The sequence below is a fragment of the Salmo trutta genome, chromosome 3, assembly GCF_901001165.1.
Source record: "Salmo trutta chromosome 3, fSalTru1.1, whole genome shotgun sequence".
Classification (NCBI taxonomy): Eukaryota; Metazoa; Chordata; class Actinopteri; order Salmoniformes; family Salmonidae; genus Salmo; species Salmo trutta.
In genome coordinates this window covers 72,213,629-72,226,106 of record NC_042959.1, presented here as the reverse complement: position 1 = coordinate 72,226,106, position 12,478 = coordinate 72,213,629, and the positions used below count along the sequence as shown (strand labels likewise).

Sequence of the window (12,478 nt, the reverse complement as noted above, 5' to 3'; positions counted from 1 at the left end):
AAAGACAAATCACTTCAAAAAGTAGACTACCTGTGCACTACCTACCTGTGCATGTTCGTACACTCCAAAATAACTCCAGGATAGTAACAGTGCAATTAGATGAATGGACAAATCGAGAAAAAAAAATATTGGTTGAGTACATATATTTTACAGATAGTATCACAGGTGTAGCGAAATGCGTATGTTCCTAGCTCCAACAGGGAAGCAATACCTAACAATAAAAAACAATACACCCAAAAAATTAATAAGAAATGTAGAAATATTATAAGGAGCATTGTCAGAGTCTGGTATGATGGTGTGTGTAGACATTGTGGACAGTATATTAATAGAAAAAGGTGTATACAGCAGTAGTTATAGACAGTTGAAGTTGGAAGTTAACATACACTTATGTTGGAGTCATTAAAACTCGTTTTTCACCACTCCACAAATTTCTTGTGAACAAACTATAGTTTTGGCAAGTCAGTTAGGACATCTACTTTGTGCATGACACAAGTAATTTTTTCAACAATTATTTACAGACAGATTATTTCACTTATAATTCACTGTATCACAATTCCTGTGGGTCAGAAGTTAACAAGCTTTAAACAGCTTGGAAAATTCCCAAAAATTATGTCATGGCTTTAGAAGCTTCTGATAGGCTAATTGACATAATTTGAGTCAATTGGAGGTGTACCTGTGGATGTATTTCAAGGCCTACCTACAAACTCAGTGCCTATTTGCTTGACATCATGGGAAAATCAAAAGAAATCAGCCAAGACCTCAGAAAGAAAATCTCCACAAGTCTGGTTCATCCTTGGGAGCAATTTCCAAATGCCTGAAGGTACAACATTCATCTGTACAAACAATAGTATGCAAGTATAAACACCATGGGACCAAGCAGCCGTCATACCGCTCAGGAAGCAGATGCGTTCTGAATCCTAGAGATTAACGTACTTTGGTGCGAAAAGTGCAAATCAATCCCAGAGCAACGGCAAAGGACCTTGTGAAGATGCTGGAGGAAATAGGTACAAAAGTACAGTGAGGGAAAAAAGTATTTGATCCCCTGCTGATTTTGTACATTTGCCCACTGACAAAGAAATGATCAGTCTATAATTGTAATGGTAGGTTTATTTGAACAGTGAGAGACAGAATAACAACAACAAAAATTCAGAAAAACGCATGTAAAAAATGTTATAAATTGATTTGCATTTTTATGAGATAAATAAGTATTTGACGCCTCTGCAAAACATGACTTAGTACTTGGTGGCAAAACCCTTGTTGGCAATAACAGAGGTCAGACGTTTCAATTGTATTATATTTTATGCATTTTAGAATAAGGCTGTAACGTAACATAATTTTGAAAAAGTCAAGGGGTCTAAATACTTTCCAAATGCACTGTATGTCATGGAAAAGCAGGTGTTCCTAATGTTTTGTACACTCAGTGTATTAAAATGAGCTATACAGTTGATAATAACAATTATGTAATGTTAAAAAAACAGACTTAAAATGTATTTAATATGCTCCAGTTACAGAAAACCCTTAATTCAATAAAAAACATATCTAATGTTTATTTTTTATATTTGCTGCTATCCTCGACAAACTCAAACATTTCTTGCATCATTTTTCAGCCATAATTTCAATTCTCCTCCATGGTCTTCTTGATCCATTCTACGTAGTTAGCTATGCGGGTGTAGACCCCATATTGTCCTGGCTCTCCACAGTCAATTCCCCAGCTGGCGATCCCTGCTGCCCAGAAAACTCCCCCATACTTCAGGACATATGGCCCTCCACCATCCCCTGCACAGGTGTCCTTTCCACCCTCTGGTAACCCGGCACAGAACATGCCGTCTGTCAAATCAGGTGCTTCTCTCTTCTTCTTCCTCGCCTCATCAATAGAGCTTCTGCACTTCACCTGGTCCACCAGGGGAATCCGGACATATCTGAGGTTACTGGGCATTTCATCATCATCTTTGAGGCCAAACCCTGAAACCCAGCTGAGAGAGGGAGGGAGAGAGAGATCGAGAGAGAGAGAGAAAGAGAGAGAAGCCCCGTTTATACCTGGTGCTAACATGGGTCCTTTGTCCTGACCTTGTCTACATTCAGATTGTGCCCACATTTCCAGAGGCTGCTGAGGGGAGGACGGCTCATAATAATGGCTGGAACGTAGCGAAGGGAATGGCATCAAACACATGGAAACCATGTGTTTGGTGTTGTTGATACCTTTCCACTGATTCCGCTCCAGCCATTACCACGAGCCTGTCCTCCCCAATTCAATTCAAATCAAATCAAAATCACATTTTATTTGTCACATGCCCTGAATACAAAAGGTGTAGACCTTACAGTGAAATGCTTACTTACAAGCCCTTAAACAACAATGCAGTTTTAAGAAAAATACACCCCCCAAAATAATAATAAATGTAACAAATAATTAAAGAGCAGCAGTAAAATAACAATAGCGAGGCTATATACAGGGGGTACCGGTACAGAGTTAATGTGTGGGGGCACTGGTTAGTCGAGGTAATTGAAGTAATATGTACATGTACACTACCGTTCAAAAGTTTGGGGTCACTTAGAAATGTCCTTGTTTTTGAAAGGAAGGCACATTTTTTTGTCCATTAAAATAACATAAAATTGATCAGAAATACAGTGTAGACATTGTTAATGTTGTAAATGACTATTGTAGCTGGAAACGGCAGATTCTTTATGGAATATCTACATAGGCGTACAGAGGCCCATTATCAGCAACCATCACTCCTTTGCTCCAATGGCACGTTATGTTAGCTAATCCAAGTTTATAATTTTAAAAGGCTAATTGATCATTAGAAAACCCTTTTGCAATTATGTTAGCACAGCTGAAAACGGTTGTGCTGATTAAGAAAGTAATACAACTGGACTTCTTCAGACTAGTTGAGTATCTGGAGCATCAGCATTTGTGGGTACGATAACAGGCTCAAAATGACCAGAAACAAATAACTTTCTTCTGAAACTTGTCAGTCTATTCTTGTTCTGAGAAATGAAGGCTATTCCATGCGAGAAATTGCCAAGAAACTGAAGATCTCGTACAACGCTGTGTACTACTCCCTTTATGGGGAGCAGGCACAGGACGTACCTGACTGAGGACACGCACTTCAGGAAGAGTGCGAGGAGGAGGCACAGGATGTACTGGACCGTGGAGGCGCACTGGAGGTCTGGAGCATAGAGCTGGCACAATCCGTCCTGGCTGAATGCTCCCTTTAGCCCGGCAAGTGTGGGGCGCTGGCACAGGACGCACTGGGGTGTGGAGACGCACTGGAGATACGGTGCGCATCACTGCATAACACGGTGCCTGTCTGGTCACACAGGAGACACAGGACGTACCGGACTGGGGAGGCGCACTGATGGCCAGATGCGTGAAACTGGTGCATATGAAACCGGACTGGTGTCACGCTCCTCAGCACGCCCGCTCTGCAGCGCTCTCAATGCCAACACCTCTCCGGAATCTTGCGTCGAGTTCCTCACTCGTCTCCCTGACTGGCTCTGGTTCACCCCTCGGCTCTCAACGGTAAGCATGAGGAGTTGGCTCAGGTCCCAAACCTGACTCCACCAAACTCCCCGTGTGCCCCCCCCCCCCATTCTTTTTTTGGAGCTGCCTCTCGGGCTTCCGTTGTTAGTATAGTTCCTCGTATCGTCGCCGTTCTGCTCTCGCAGCCTCTATCTCCTTCTTCGGACGGCGATACTCCCCTTCCTGACTCCAGGGTCCTTTCCCGTCCAGTATTTCCTCCCAGGTCCATTCCTCTTGACCACGCTGCTTGGTCCTCTGGTGGTGGGAGATTCTGTCACGACTGTGTGTAGGAACGGACCAAAGCGTATCGTGGGTATCGTTCCACATATTAAAATTTTAATGTGAAACTATGCAAGACATACAATAAATCATAAACAAAACAACAAACCGTAACGAAGAGGTACTACATGCACTAACTCTAAAATAATCTCCCACAAACACAGGTGGGAAAAACAACTCCTTAAATATGATCCCCAATTAGAGACAACGATGACCAGCTGCCTCTAATTGGGAATCATACCAAAACCCCAACATAGAAAAAGGAACTAGAACATAACATAGAAAAATAAACTAGATAAACCCCCTAGTCACGTCCTGACCATCTCTACCATAGAAAATAAGACCACTCTATGGTCAGGACGTGACAGGCCTAGACTTGGCGCTCCGGTACCGCTTGCTGTTCGGTAGCAGAGATTACATTCTATGACGAGGGTGGCTGGGGTCTTTGACAATTTTTAGGGCTACCCTCTGTAGTGCCTTGCAGTCGGAGGCTGAGCAGCTGCCATACCAGGCAGTGATGCAACCCGTCCGGATGCTCTCGATGGTGCAGCTGTAAAACCATTTGGGGATCTGTGGACCCATGCCAAATCTTTTCAGTCTCCTGAGGGGGAATAGGTTTTGTCGTGCCCTCTTCACTACTGTCTTGGTGTGCTTGGACCATGTTAGTTTGTTGGGGATATGGACACCAAGGATCTTGAAGCTCTCAACCTGCTCCACTACAGCCCCGTCAATGAGAATGGGGGCGTGCTTGGCCCTCCTTTTCCTGTAGTCCACAATCATCTTGTTTGTCTTGATCACGTTGAGGGAGAGGCTGTTATCCTGGCACCACACGGCCAGGTCTCTGACCTACTCCTTATAGGCTGTCTCGTCGTTCTCTGTGATCAGGCCTACCACTGTTGTGTCATCGGCAAACTTAATGATGGTGTTGGAGTCGTGCCTGGCCATGCAGTCATGAGTGACCTGGGAGCACAGGAGGGGACTGAGCACGCACCCCTGAGGGGCCCCCATGTTGAGGATCAGCGTGGCGGATGTGTTGTTACCTACCCTTATCACCTGGGGGCGGCCCATCAGAAAGTCCAGGATCCAGTTGCAGAGGGAGGTGTTTAGGCTCAGGGCCCTTAGCTTATTGATGAGCTTTGAGGGCAATTAAGGTGCCGCCAACCTCCTGTGCTACACATGCTATTTAAATGTGTCTGTTATCCATCCACTGTGTCTACATTGTGACCAAATTTCCTGGTCCCTTCATTTATTCAAATTATTAAACAGATATTCTTCCAAAATAATATTTATTTATTCTAAGACACATTGTGATGTAATTGGTCAATATTTACATTTACATTTTAGTCATTTAGCAGACGCTCTTATCCAGAGCGACTTACAGTAGTGAATGCATACATTTCATACATTTTTTTTTTTTCTGTGCTGGCCCCCCGTGGGAATCGAACCCACAACCCTGGTGTTACAAACACCATGCTCTACCAACTGAGCTACAGGGAAGGCTTGTCTGTCACTGATTTTAGAAGGCGGAATAATGATGATGATTTAAATGATTTCTCTGTCCAGATCTGTCTACAAATGTAAGATATCCAGACACAATGTATGTCTGACTTCCTCCGGAAGTGGGCAGGATGATCTGATCACAATCAGATCACAATGTGTCTTTTGATTGTCTACACCTGTGTAATAATTTGGGCACAATCAGAATGTGGACAAGATCAGGACAAAGGATGCAAGTTAGAACCAAGTATAACAGGGTTAGAGAGAGAGAAATGACAAATGCAGTATCATAGCTTCCATTTCCATTGCATTGTCACAACGTCCACAGAAGGTGGCGCCACTCCCCGGTCGAGCAGCGCTCGGCGGTCGTCGTCGCCGGCCTACTAGCTGCCACCGATCCATGTTTCATGTGTCTGTTGGTTATGTCTGTTTAGTACGCACCTGTTCCTTGTTTGTAATTAGTGGGAGAGTATTTAGTTTGTCTGTTTCTTGTTTGGGATTTGTGCGGGATTGTTCTGTGTTACGTTAAGGTTAAGGGCTGGATGTTTTTTCCCTATGTGTTTTATTTACACAACATTTTTGATAGGCTATAGGGTTGCCGGGCTGCACCCCGTGTATTTTTTGAGTTTGGAGCTGTTCTCCCTCTTGGTTGTGGTTTGCACCCTGCCTAGTCGTTGTATTCACTCTGGACATTATTAAATATATATTCTACGGACATTTCGTCTCCTGCGCCTGACTCACCCGTTTCCTCCTCCTTGAGCTACGTGACATGCATTGAGGTAGTTTTAGGATTTAAAAAAAATACAATGGAAACAGAAATAGAGAATGCCCAATAACTCTACTGTCAAAGATCAAACATTTACTGCACAGGAGAGCCAACTCTTACCCAACTCTTCCAGTGGAGTATTCAGCATCCTTTTCAGGCAGACACACTCGCATGATGGAACTACTGAATGTGAGTGGGTGTTGGAGCTTGATCAAGGCAATGTCGTGGTTGAAGGATAAACCATCTGTGTTGTTGTACCCAGGGTGAGGATGGAGAGAGGCCACTTCAAGAGGTGGAGACTGAAGGAGGTTTTCCACATTGTTGTCGCCAACGTATGCCTGTTATGAAGTGAAGGAAAATGTGTGTGAATTTCAGTCAGTTACTGCATTTAACTGCTGGGTGGAAATAGTCGTTTCTTCAACTATGAGCACCCAGAAGCATGTTTATTGTCTCTCCACTCCTTCCTCAATCTTTGTCATGATCTCAGATGAAGGGCCAGGAGTTTTTCTATGATTAACCTATAATTCTCAACCAGAGTTAATCAGAAAAAACTCCTGGCCCTAGTCATTATGTAAACACTGCCATAATCATTATTGCACTACCATAACTTCACTCTTCTTGATGACTTGGTTGTTATGTTGATGCACCAGGCCATGAGCAGCAGTCAGGATCCACCTGTCCCCAATGACCATCCCTCCTGATCGCCCTCCTTCCATACTGAGAAGCATCTGCCAGGGGAATGTTCCTTTTGGAGCTACCTCTCCTCCCAGAATCCTCTGGTGTATTTCTATGGACACCATGGGTCTTCCACAGACTGGTGGATCAGGAAGAGAACAAAATGTCACTTCTCCTCTCAGCAGTAGTTCATATTCCACATTGGGTCCATTATTACCGTAGAAAAGCATACAGCCAAAGCACTTTAAAAAAAAAAAATATTTCACCTTTATTTAACCAGGTAGGCCAGTTGAGAACAAGTTCTCATTTACAACTGCGACCTGGCCAAGATAAAGCAAAGCAGTGCGACACAAACAACAACACAGAGTTACACATGGAATAAACAGGCGTGCAGTCAATAACACAATAGAAAAAAAAGTCTATGTACAGTGTATGCAAATGGCGTGAGGAGGAAGGCAATAAATAGGCCACAGGAGCGAAGTAATTACAATTTAGCAGATTAACACTGGAGTGATAAATGAGCAGATGATGTGCAAATAGAGATACTGGTGTGCAAAAGAGCAGAAAAGTAAATAAAAACAATATGGGGATGAGGTAGGTAGATTGGGTGGGCTATTTACAGATGGACTATGTACAGCTGCAGCGATCGGTTAGCTGCTCAGATAGCTGATGTTTAAAGTTAGTGAGGGAAATATAAGTCTCCTGATTCAGTGATTTTTGCAATTTGTTCCGGTCACTGGCAGCAGAGAACTGGAAGGAAAGGCGGCCAAAGGGGGAGTTGGCTTTGGGGAGGACCAGTGAGATATACCTGCTGGAGCGCGTGCTATGGGTGGGTGTTGTTATCGTGACCAGTGAGCTGAGATAAGGCGGAGCGTTACCTAGCATAGATTTATAGATGACCTGGAGCCAGTGGGTCTGGCGACGAATATGTAGCGAGGCCAACCGACTAGAGCATACAGGTCACAGTGGTGGGTGGTATAAGGGGCTTTGGTAACAAAACGGATGGCACTGTGATAGACTGCATCCACTTTGCTGAGTAGAGTGTTGGAAGCTATTTTGTAGAAGTTGAGGATCGGTAGGATAGTCAGTTTTACGAGGGTAAGTTTGGCGGCATGAGTGAAGGAGGCTTTGTTGCGAAAAAGAAAGCCAATTCTAGATTTAATTTTGGATTGGAGATGTTTGATATGAGTCTGGAATGAGAGTTTACAGTCTAGCCAGACACCTAGGTATTTGTAGATGTCCACATATTCTAAGTCAGAACCGTCCAGGGTAGTGATGCTAGTCGGGCGGGCGGGTGCCGGCAGCGAACGGTTGAAAAGCATGCATTTGGTTTTACTAACGTTTAAGAGCAGTTGGAGGCCACAGAAGGAGTGTTGTATGGCATTGAAGCTTGTTTGGAGGTTAGTTAGCACAGTGTCCAAAGAAGGGCCAGATGTATACAGAATGGTGTCATCTGCGTAGAGGTGGATCAGGGAATCACCCGCAGCAAGAGCGACATCATTGATATATACAGAGAAAAGAGTCGACCCGAGAATTGAAGAGCTGTTGGCCGGGGTAGGGAGGAAAGCATGGCCAGCCGTAGAGAAATGTTTATTGAAATTTTCGATTATCATAGATTTATCGGTGGTGACCGTGTTACCTAGCCTCAGTGCAGTGGGCAGCTGGGAGGAGGTGCTCTTGTTCTCCATGGACTTTACAGTGTCCCAAAACTTTTTGACGTTAGAGCTACAGGATGCACATTTCTGTTAGAAAAAGCTAGCCTTTGCATTCCTGACTTTCCTGAACAGTTGCATATCGCGGGGACTATTCGATGCTATTGCAGTCCGCCACAGGATGTTTTTGTGCTGGTCAAGGGCAGTCAGGTCTGGAGTGAACCAAGGGCTATATCTGTTCTTCGTTCTACATTTTTTGAAAGGGGCATGCTGATTTAAGATGGTGAGGAAATTACTTTTAAAGGATGACCAGGCATCCTCGACTGACGGGATGAGGTCAAGATCCTTCAAAGATACCCGGGCCAGGTCGATTAGAAAGGCCTGCTCACAGAAGTGTTTTAGGGAGCATTTGACAGTGATGAGGGGGGGTCATTTGACAGCGGACCCATAGCGGATGCAGGCAAGGAGACAGTGATCACTGAGATCCTGGTTGAAAACAGCAGAGGTGTATTTGGAGAGCAAATTGGTCAGGATAATATCTATGAGGGTGCCCATGTTTACGGATTTAGGGTTGTACCTGGTGGGTTCCTTGATGATTTTTGTGAGATTGAGGGCATCTAGCTTAGATTGTAGGACTGCCGGGGTGTTAAGCATATCCCAGTTTAGGTCACCTAACAGAACAAACTCTGAAGATAGATGAGGGGCAATCAATTCACATATGGTGTCCAGGGCACAGCTTGGAGCTGAGGGGGGTCTATAACAGGCGGCAACAGTGAGAGACTTGTTTCTGGAGAGATTCATTTTTAAACTTAGAAGTTCGAACTGTTTGGGCATAGATCTGGAAAGTATGACAGAACTTTGCAGGCTATCTCTGCAGTAGATTGCAACTCCTCCCCCTTTGGCAGTTCTATCTTGACGGAAAATGTTGTAGTTGGGTATGGAAATTTCAGAATTTTTGGTGGCCTTCCTAAACCTCTCTAGGGGGTGTGGGACGCTACCGTCCCACCTGGCCAACATCCAGTGAAATTGCAGAGCGCCAAATTCAAAAACAAAAATACTCATTATAAAAATTCATAAAACATACAAGTGTTATACATCGGTTTAAAGATTAACTTCTTGTTAATCCAATTACGGTGTCAGATTTCAAAAAGGCTTTACGGCGAAAGCATACCATGCGATTATCTGAGAACAGCACCCAGCAGACAAATCATTACAAAAAGTTACCAGCCAAGTAGAGGAGTCACACAAGTCAGAATTAGTGATAGAATTAATCACTTGCCTTTGATGAATTTCATATGGTTGGACTCACAAGACTCCCATTTACTCAATAAATGTTCATTTTGTTCGATAAAGTCCCTCTTTATATCCAAAAACCTCAGTTTTGTTCAGGCGTTTTGTTCAGTAATCCACAGGCTCAAAGGCAGTCACAACAGACAGACGAAAATTCCGAAAAGTATCAGTAAAGTTCATAGAAACATGTCAAATGATGTTTATAATCAATCCTCAGGTTGTTTTTAGTCATAATAATCAATAACATTTCAACCGGACAAAAGCTTCGTCAATATAAAAGGAAAACAAGAAAGGCGCACTCTCGGTCGTGCGCATGAAAAACCTCTGGGACACAGCAGGGTCCACTCATTCAAAGTGGTCTTACTCCCTCATTTTCCAGAATACAAGCCTGAAACAATTTCTAAAGACTGTTGACATCTAGTGCAAGCCATAGGAAGTGCAATTTAAGTCCTAAGTCAATGGATACTGCAATGGCATTCAATAAAAAACTACAACAAAAAAAAATTTCTCAGGTTTTCACCGGCCATATCAGTTCCGACATTATTTTAACAGTTTTGGAAACTTTAGAGTGTTTTCTATCCAAATATACCAATTATATGCATATCCTAGCTTCTGGGCCTGAGTAGCAGGCAGTTTACTTTGGGCACGCTTTTCATCCGGAGGTGAAAATAGTGCCCCCTACCCTAGTGAGGCTAAGCCAGGATTCAGACATGGTAAGGACATCAGGGTTGGCGGAGTGTGCTAAAGCAGTGAGTAAAACAAACTTAGGGAGGAGGCTTCTGATGTTAACATGCATGAGACCAAGGCTTTTTCGATTACAGAAGTCAACACATGAGAGTGCTTGGGGACACGCAGGGCCTGGGTTACCCTCCACATCACCCGAGGAACAGAGGAGGAGTAGGATGAGGGTACGGCTAAAGGCCATCAAGACTGGTCGTCTAGTGCGTTGGGGACAGAGAATAAAAGGAGCAGATTTCTGGGCATGGTAGAATAGATTCAGGGCATAATGTGCAGACAGGGGTATGGTGGGGTGTGGTACAGTGGAGGTAAGCCCAGGCACTGAGTGGTGATAAGTGAGGTTGCATCTCTGGATGTGCTGGTTATACTGGGTGAGGTTACCACATGTGTGGGAGATGGGACAAAGGAGGAATCTGAGGCATGTAGAGTGGGGCTAGGGGCTCCACTGTAAACTAAAACAATGATAACTATCCTAAACAACAGATTACAAGGCATATTGACATTTGAGAGAGACATAAAGCGAGGCATAAAGCAATCACATGCGTTGATTGGGAGAGCTAGCTAAGACAACAACGGGTAAGACAACAACAGCTAATCAGCTAAGACAACAACAACAACAGGTAAAATGGCGATGAATGGGCAGAGGGTCGGTTAACTACACACAGGGCCTTAGATCAGGGCTAGGGCCGACAGATAAACCAAAAAATAAACAAAAAGGAGTACCGTGATAAATGAACGGTCTAGCAGGCATCAGCTTTGTAGCCAAGTGATCATAGGGTCCAGTGAACAGCAATAGATGGAACAGGGAAGCCGCGGCGTAGTCGTTACTACGCTGGCACGCGGGAGACACAGCCTTTAAAGTTAGCAGGCCGGGGCTAGTAGTCCGGCAAAGGCCAATTGAGGGAACAGCGGGTGGAATTATGTCTGCGGACCAGTCGTGGTGATACGGCAGGGCACCGTGTTGACGAAGGGACCGGGCCAGATGAAAGAGGTATTGTAGTTGTAGTAATTTAGTTTGCTAGCCGGGAGATGCACCTGGCTCAGGGCTAGCTTCGGGGCTGGGTCATTCGGTGGCAGCTAGCTGTGATGACCAGAAGTAATGGTCCAGGGTTTACGGCAGGAATCCGGCGTTGTAGTGGAGATAAACAGTCCGAGGCTGGCAGGTATTATCCAGGCTAAAAAACGTCTGGTGCCTGTGCAGAGGGTAAAGGCTGCTAGCGTGGCTAACAATGACTAAATAACTAGCAGCTAATTAGCTGGCTAGCCTCTGATGGCTGGCTTCTGATGAAAGTTTTGGCTATAAGGTCTAAAAAAAATAGAGGATCCGTGTCACATTGAGTGAGGTAGGTTACCGGAAGGTATATTTAATTAAAAAATGGAAAAGAGATTGAAAAATAAATTGAAATATATACAAAAAAGACGAAAAATACAAAAAGTGAACGAGAGGACGACAAACCACGTCTGCACTGCTACGCCATCTTGGGTTGAGCACATGCACATGCACAAAACAACAAAACAACAAAACACACAATCACATCCATAATAGTTATATTTTAGAATGTTTCTCACTTGTTTTTTGCTCTTCCTCCTCTATGGTCTTCTTGATCCAGTCTACGTAGTTAGCCACACGGGTGTAGACCCCATATTTTCCAGGCTCTCCACAGTTAATCCCCCAGCTGACGATCCCTGCTGCCCAGAAATAATCACCCTCCTTCAGGACATACGCTCCTCCACTGTCCCCCATACAGGAGTCCTTGCCTCCCTCAAAATTCCCAGCACAGAACATGTTGTCTGTTAGACTGAGATTTTTTTCCTTTCTCACTTTGTCAATAGAATTTCTACAGATTGTCTGGTTCACCACAGGTAGAGGAACATACATGAGGTTATTGGTAGACATATCACTCTCTTTCAGGCCAAATCCTGAAATTAAGCTGAAGCAGAGAGAAAGAGACAATGGAATAGACATAAGCTGTTGTGCGACTCAACAATTTAAACAATCAATATGAAAATCTGCAAATATGCACAAATTGAGTAAAAGATGCAGATATTTGCAGCTGACTG

At 44.0% G+C, this 12,478-nt stretch overlaps 1 protein-coding gene and 1 non-coding gene across 2 annotated transcripts in view; both read right to left on the bottom strand.

Moving 5' to 3' along the window:
• Nucleotides 1-1,329: 1,329 nt before the first annotated feature.
• Nucleotides 1,330-12,478, bottom strand: part of LOC115165969 (complement C1s-B subcomponent) — a 40,295-nt gene continuing 29,146 nt past the window's right edge. Inside the window, exons 17-20 of the mRNA XM_029719534.1 lie at nucleotides 11,987-12,348; nucleotides 6,665-6,876; nucleotides 6,183-6,400; nucleotides 1,330-1,973 (exon numbers count right to left, since the gene is read on the bottom strand). Coding sequence (XP_029575394.1) covers nucleotides 1,616-1,973; nucleotides 6,183-6,400; nucleotides 6,665-6,876; nucleotides 11,987-12,348 — 1,150 coding nt within the window. The 3' untranslated portion in view covers nucleotides 1,330-1,615. The remainder of the gene's footprint in view (nucleotides 1,974-6,182; nucleotides 6,401-6,664; nucleotides 6,877-11,986; nucleotides 12,349-12,478) is intronic.
• trnat-ugu (transfer RNA threonine (anticodon UGU)) lies at nucleotides 5,224-5,299 on the bottom strand. The gene has a single exon. It is a non-coding gene; the product is annotated as a tRNA-Thr (tRNA).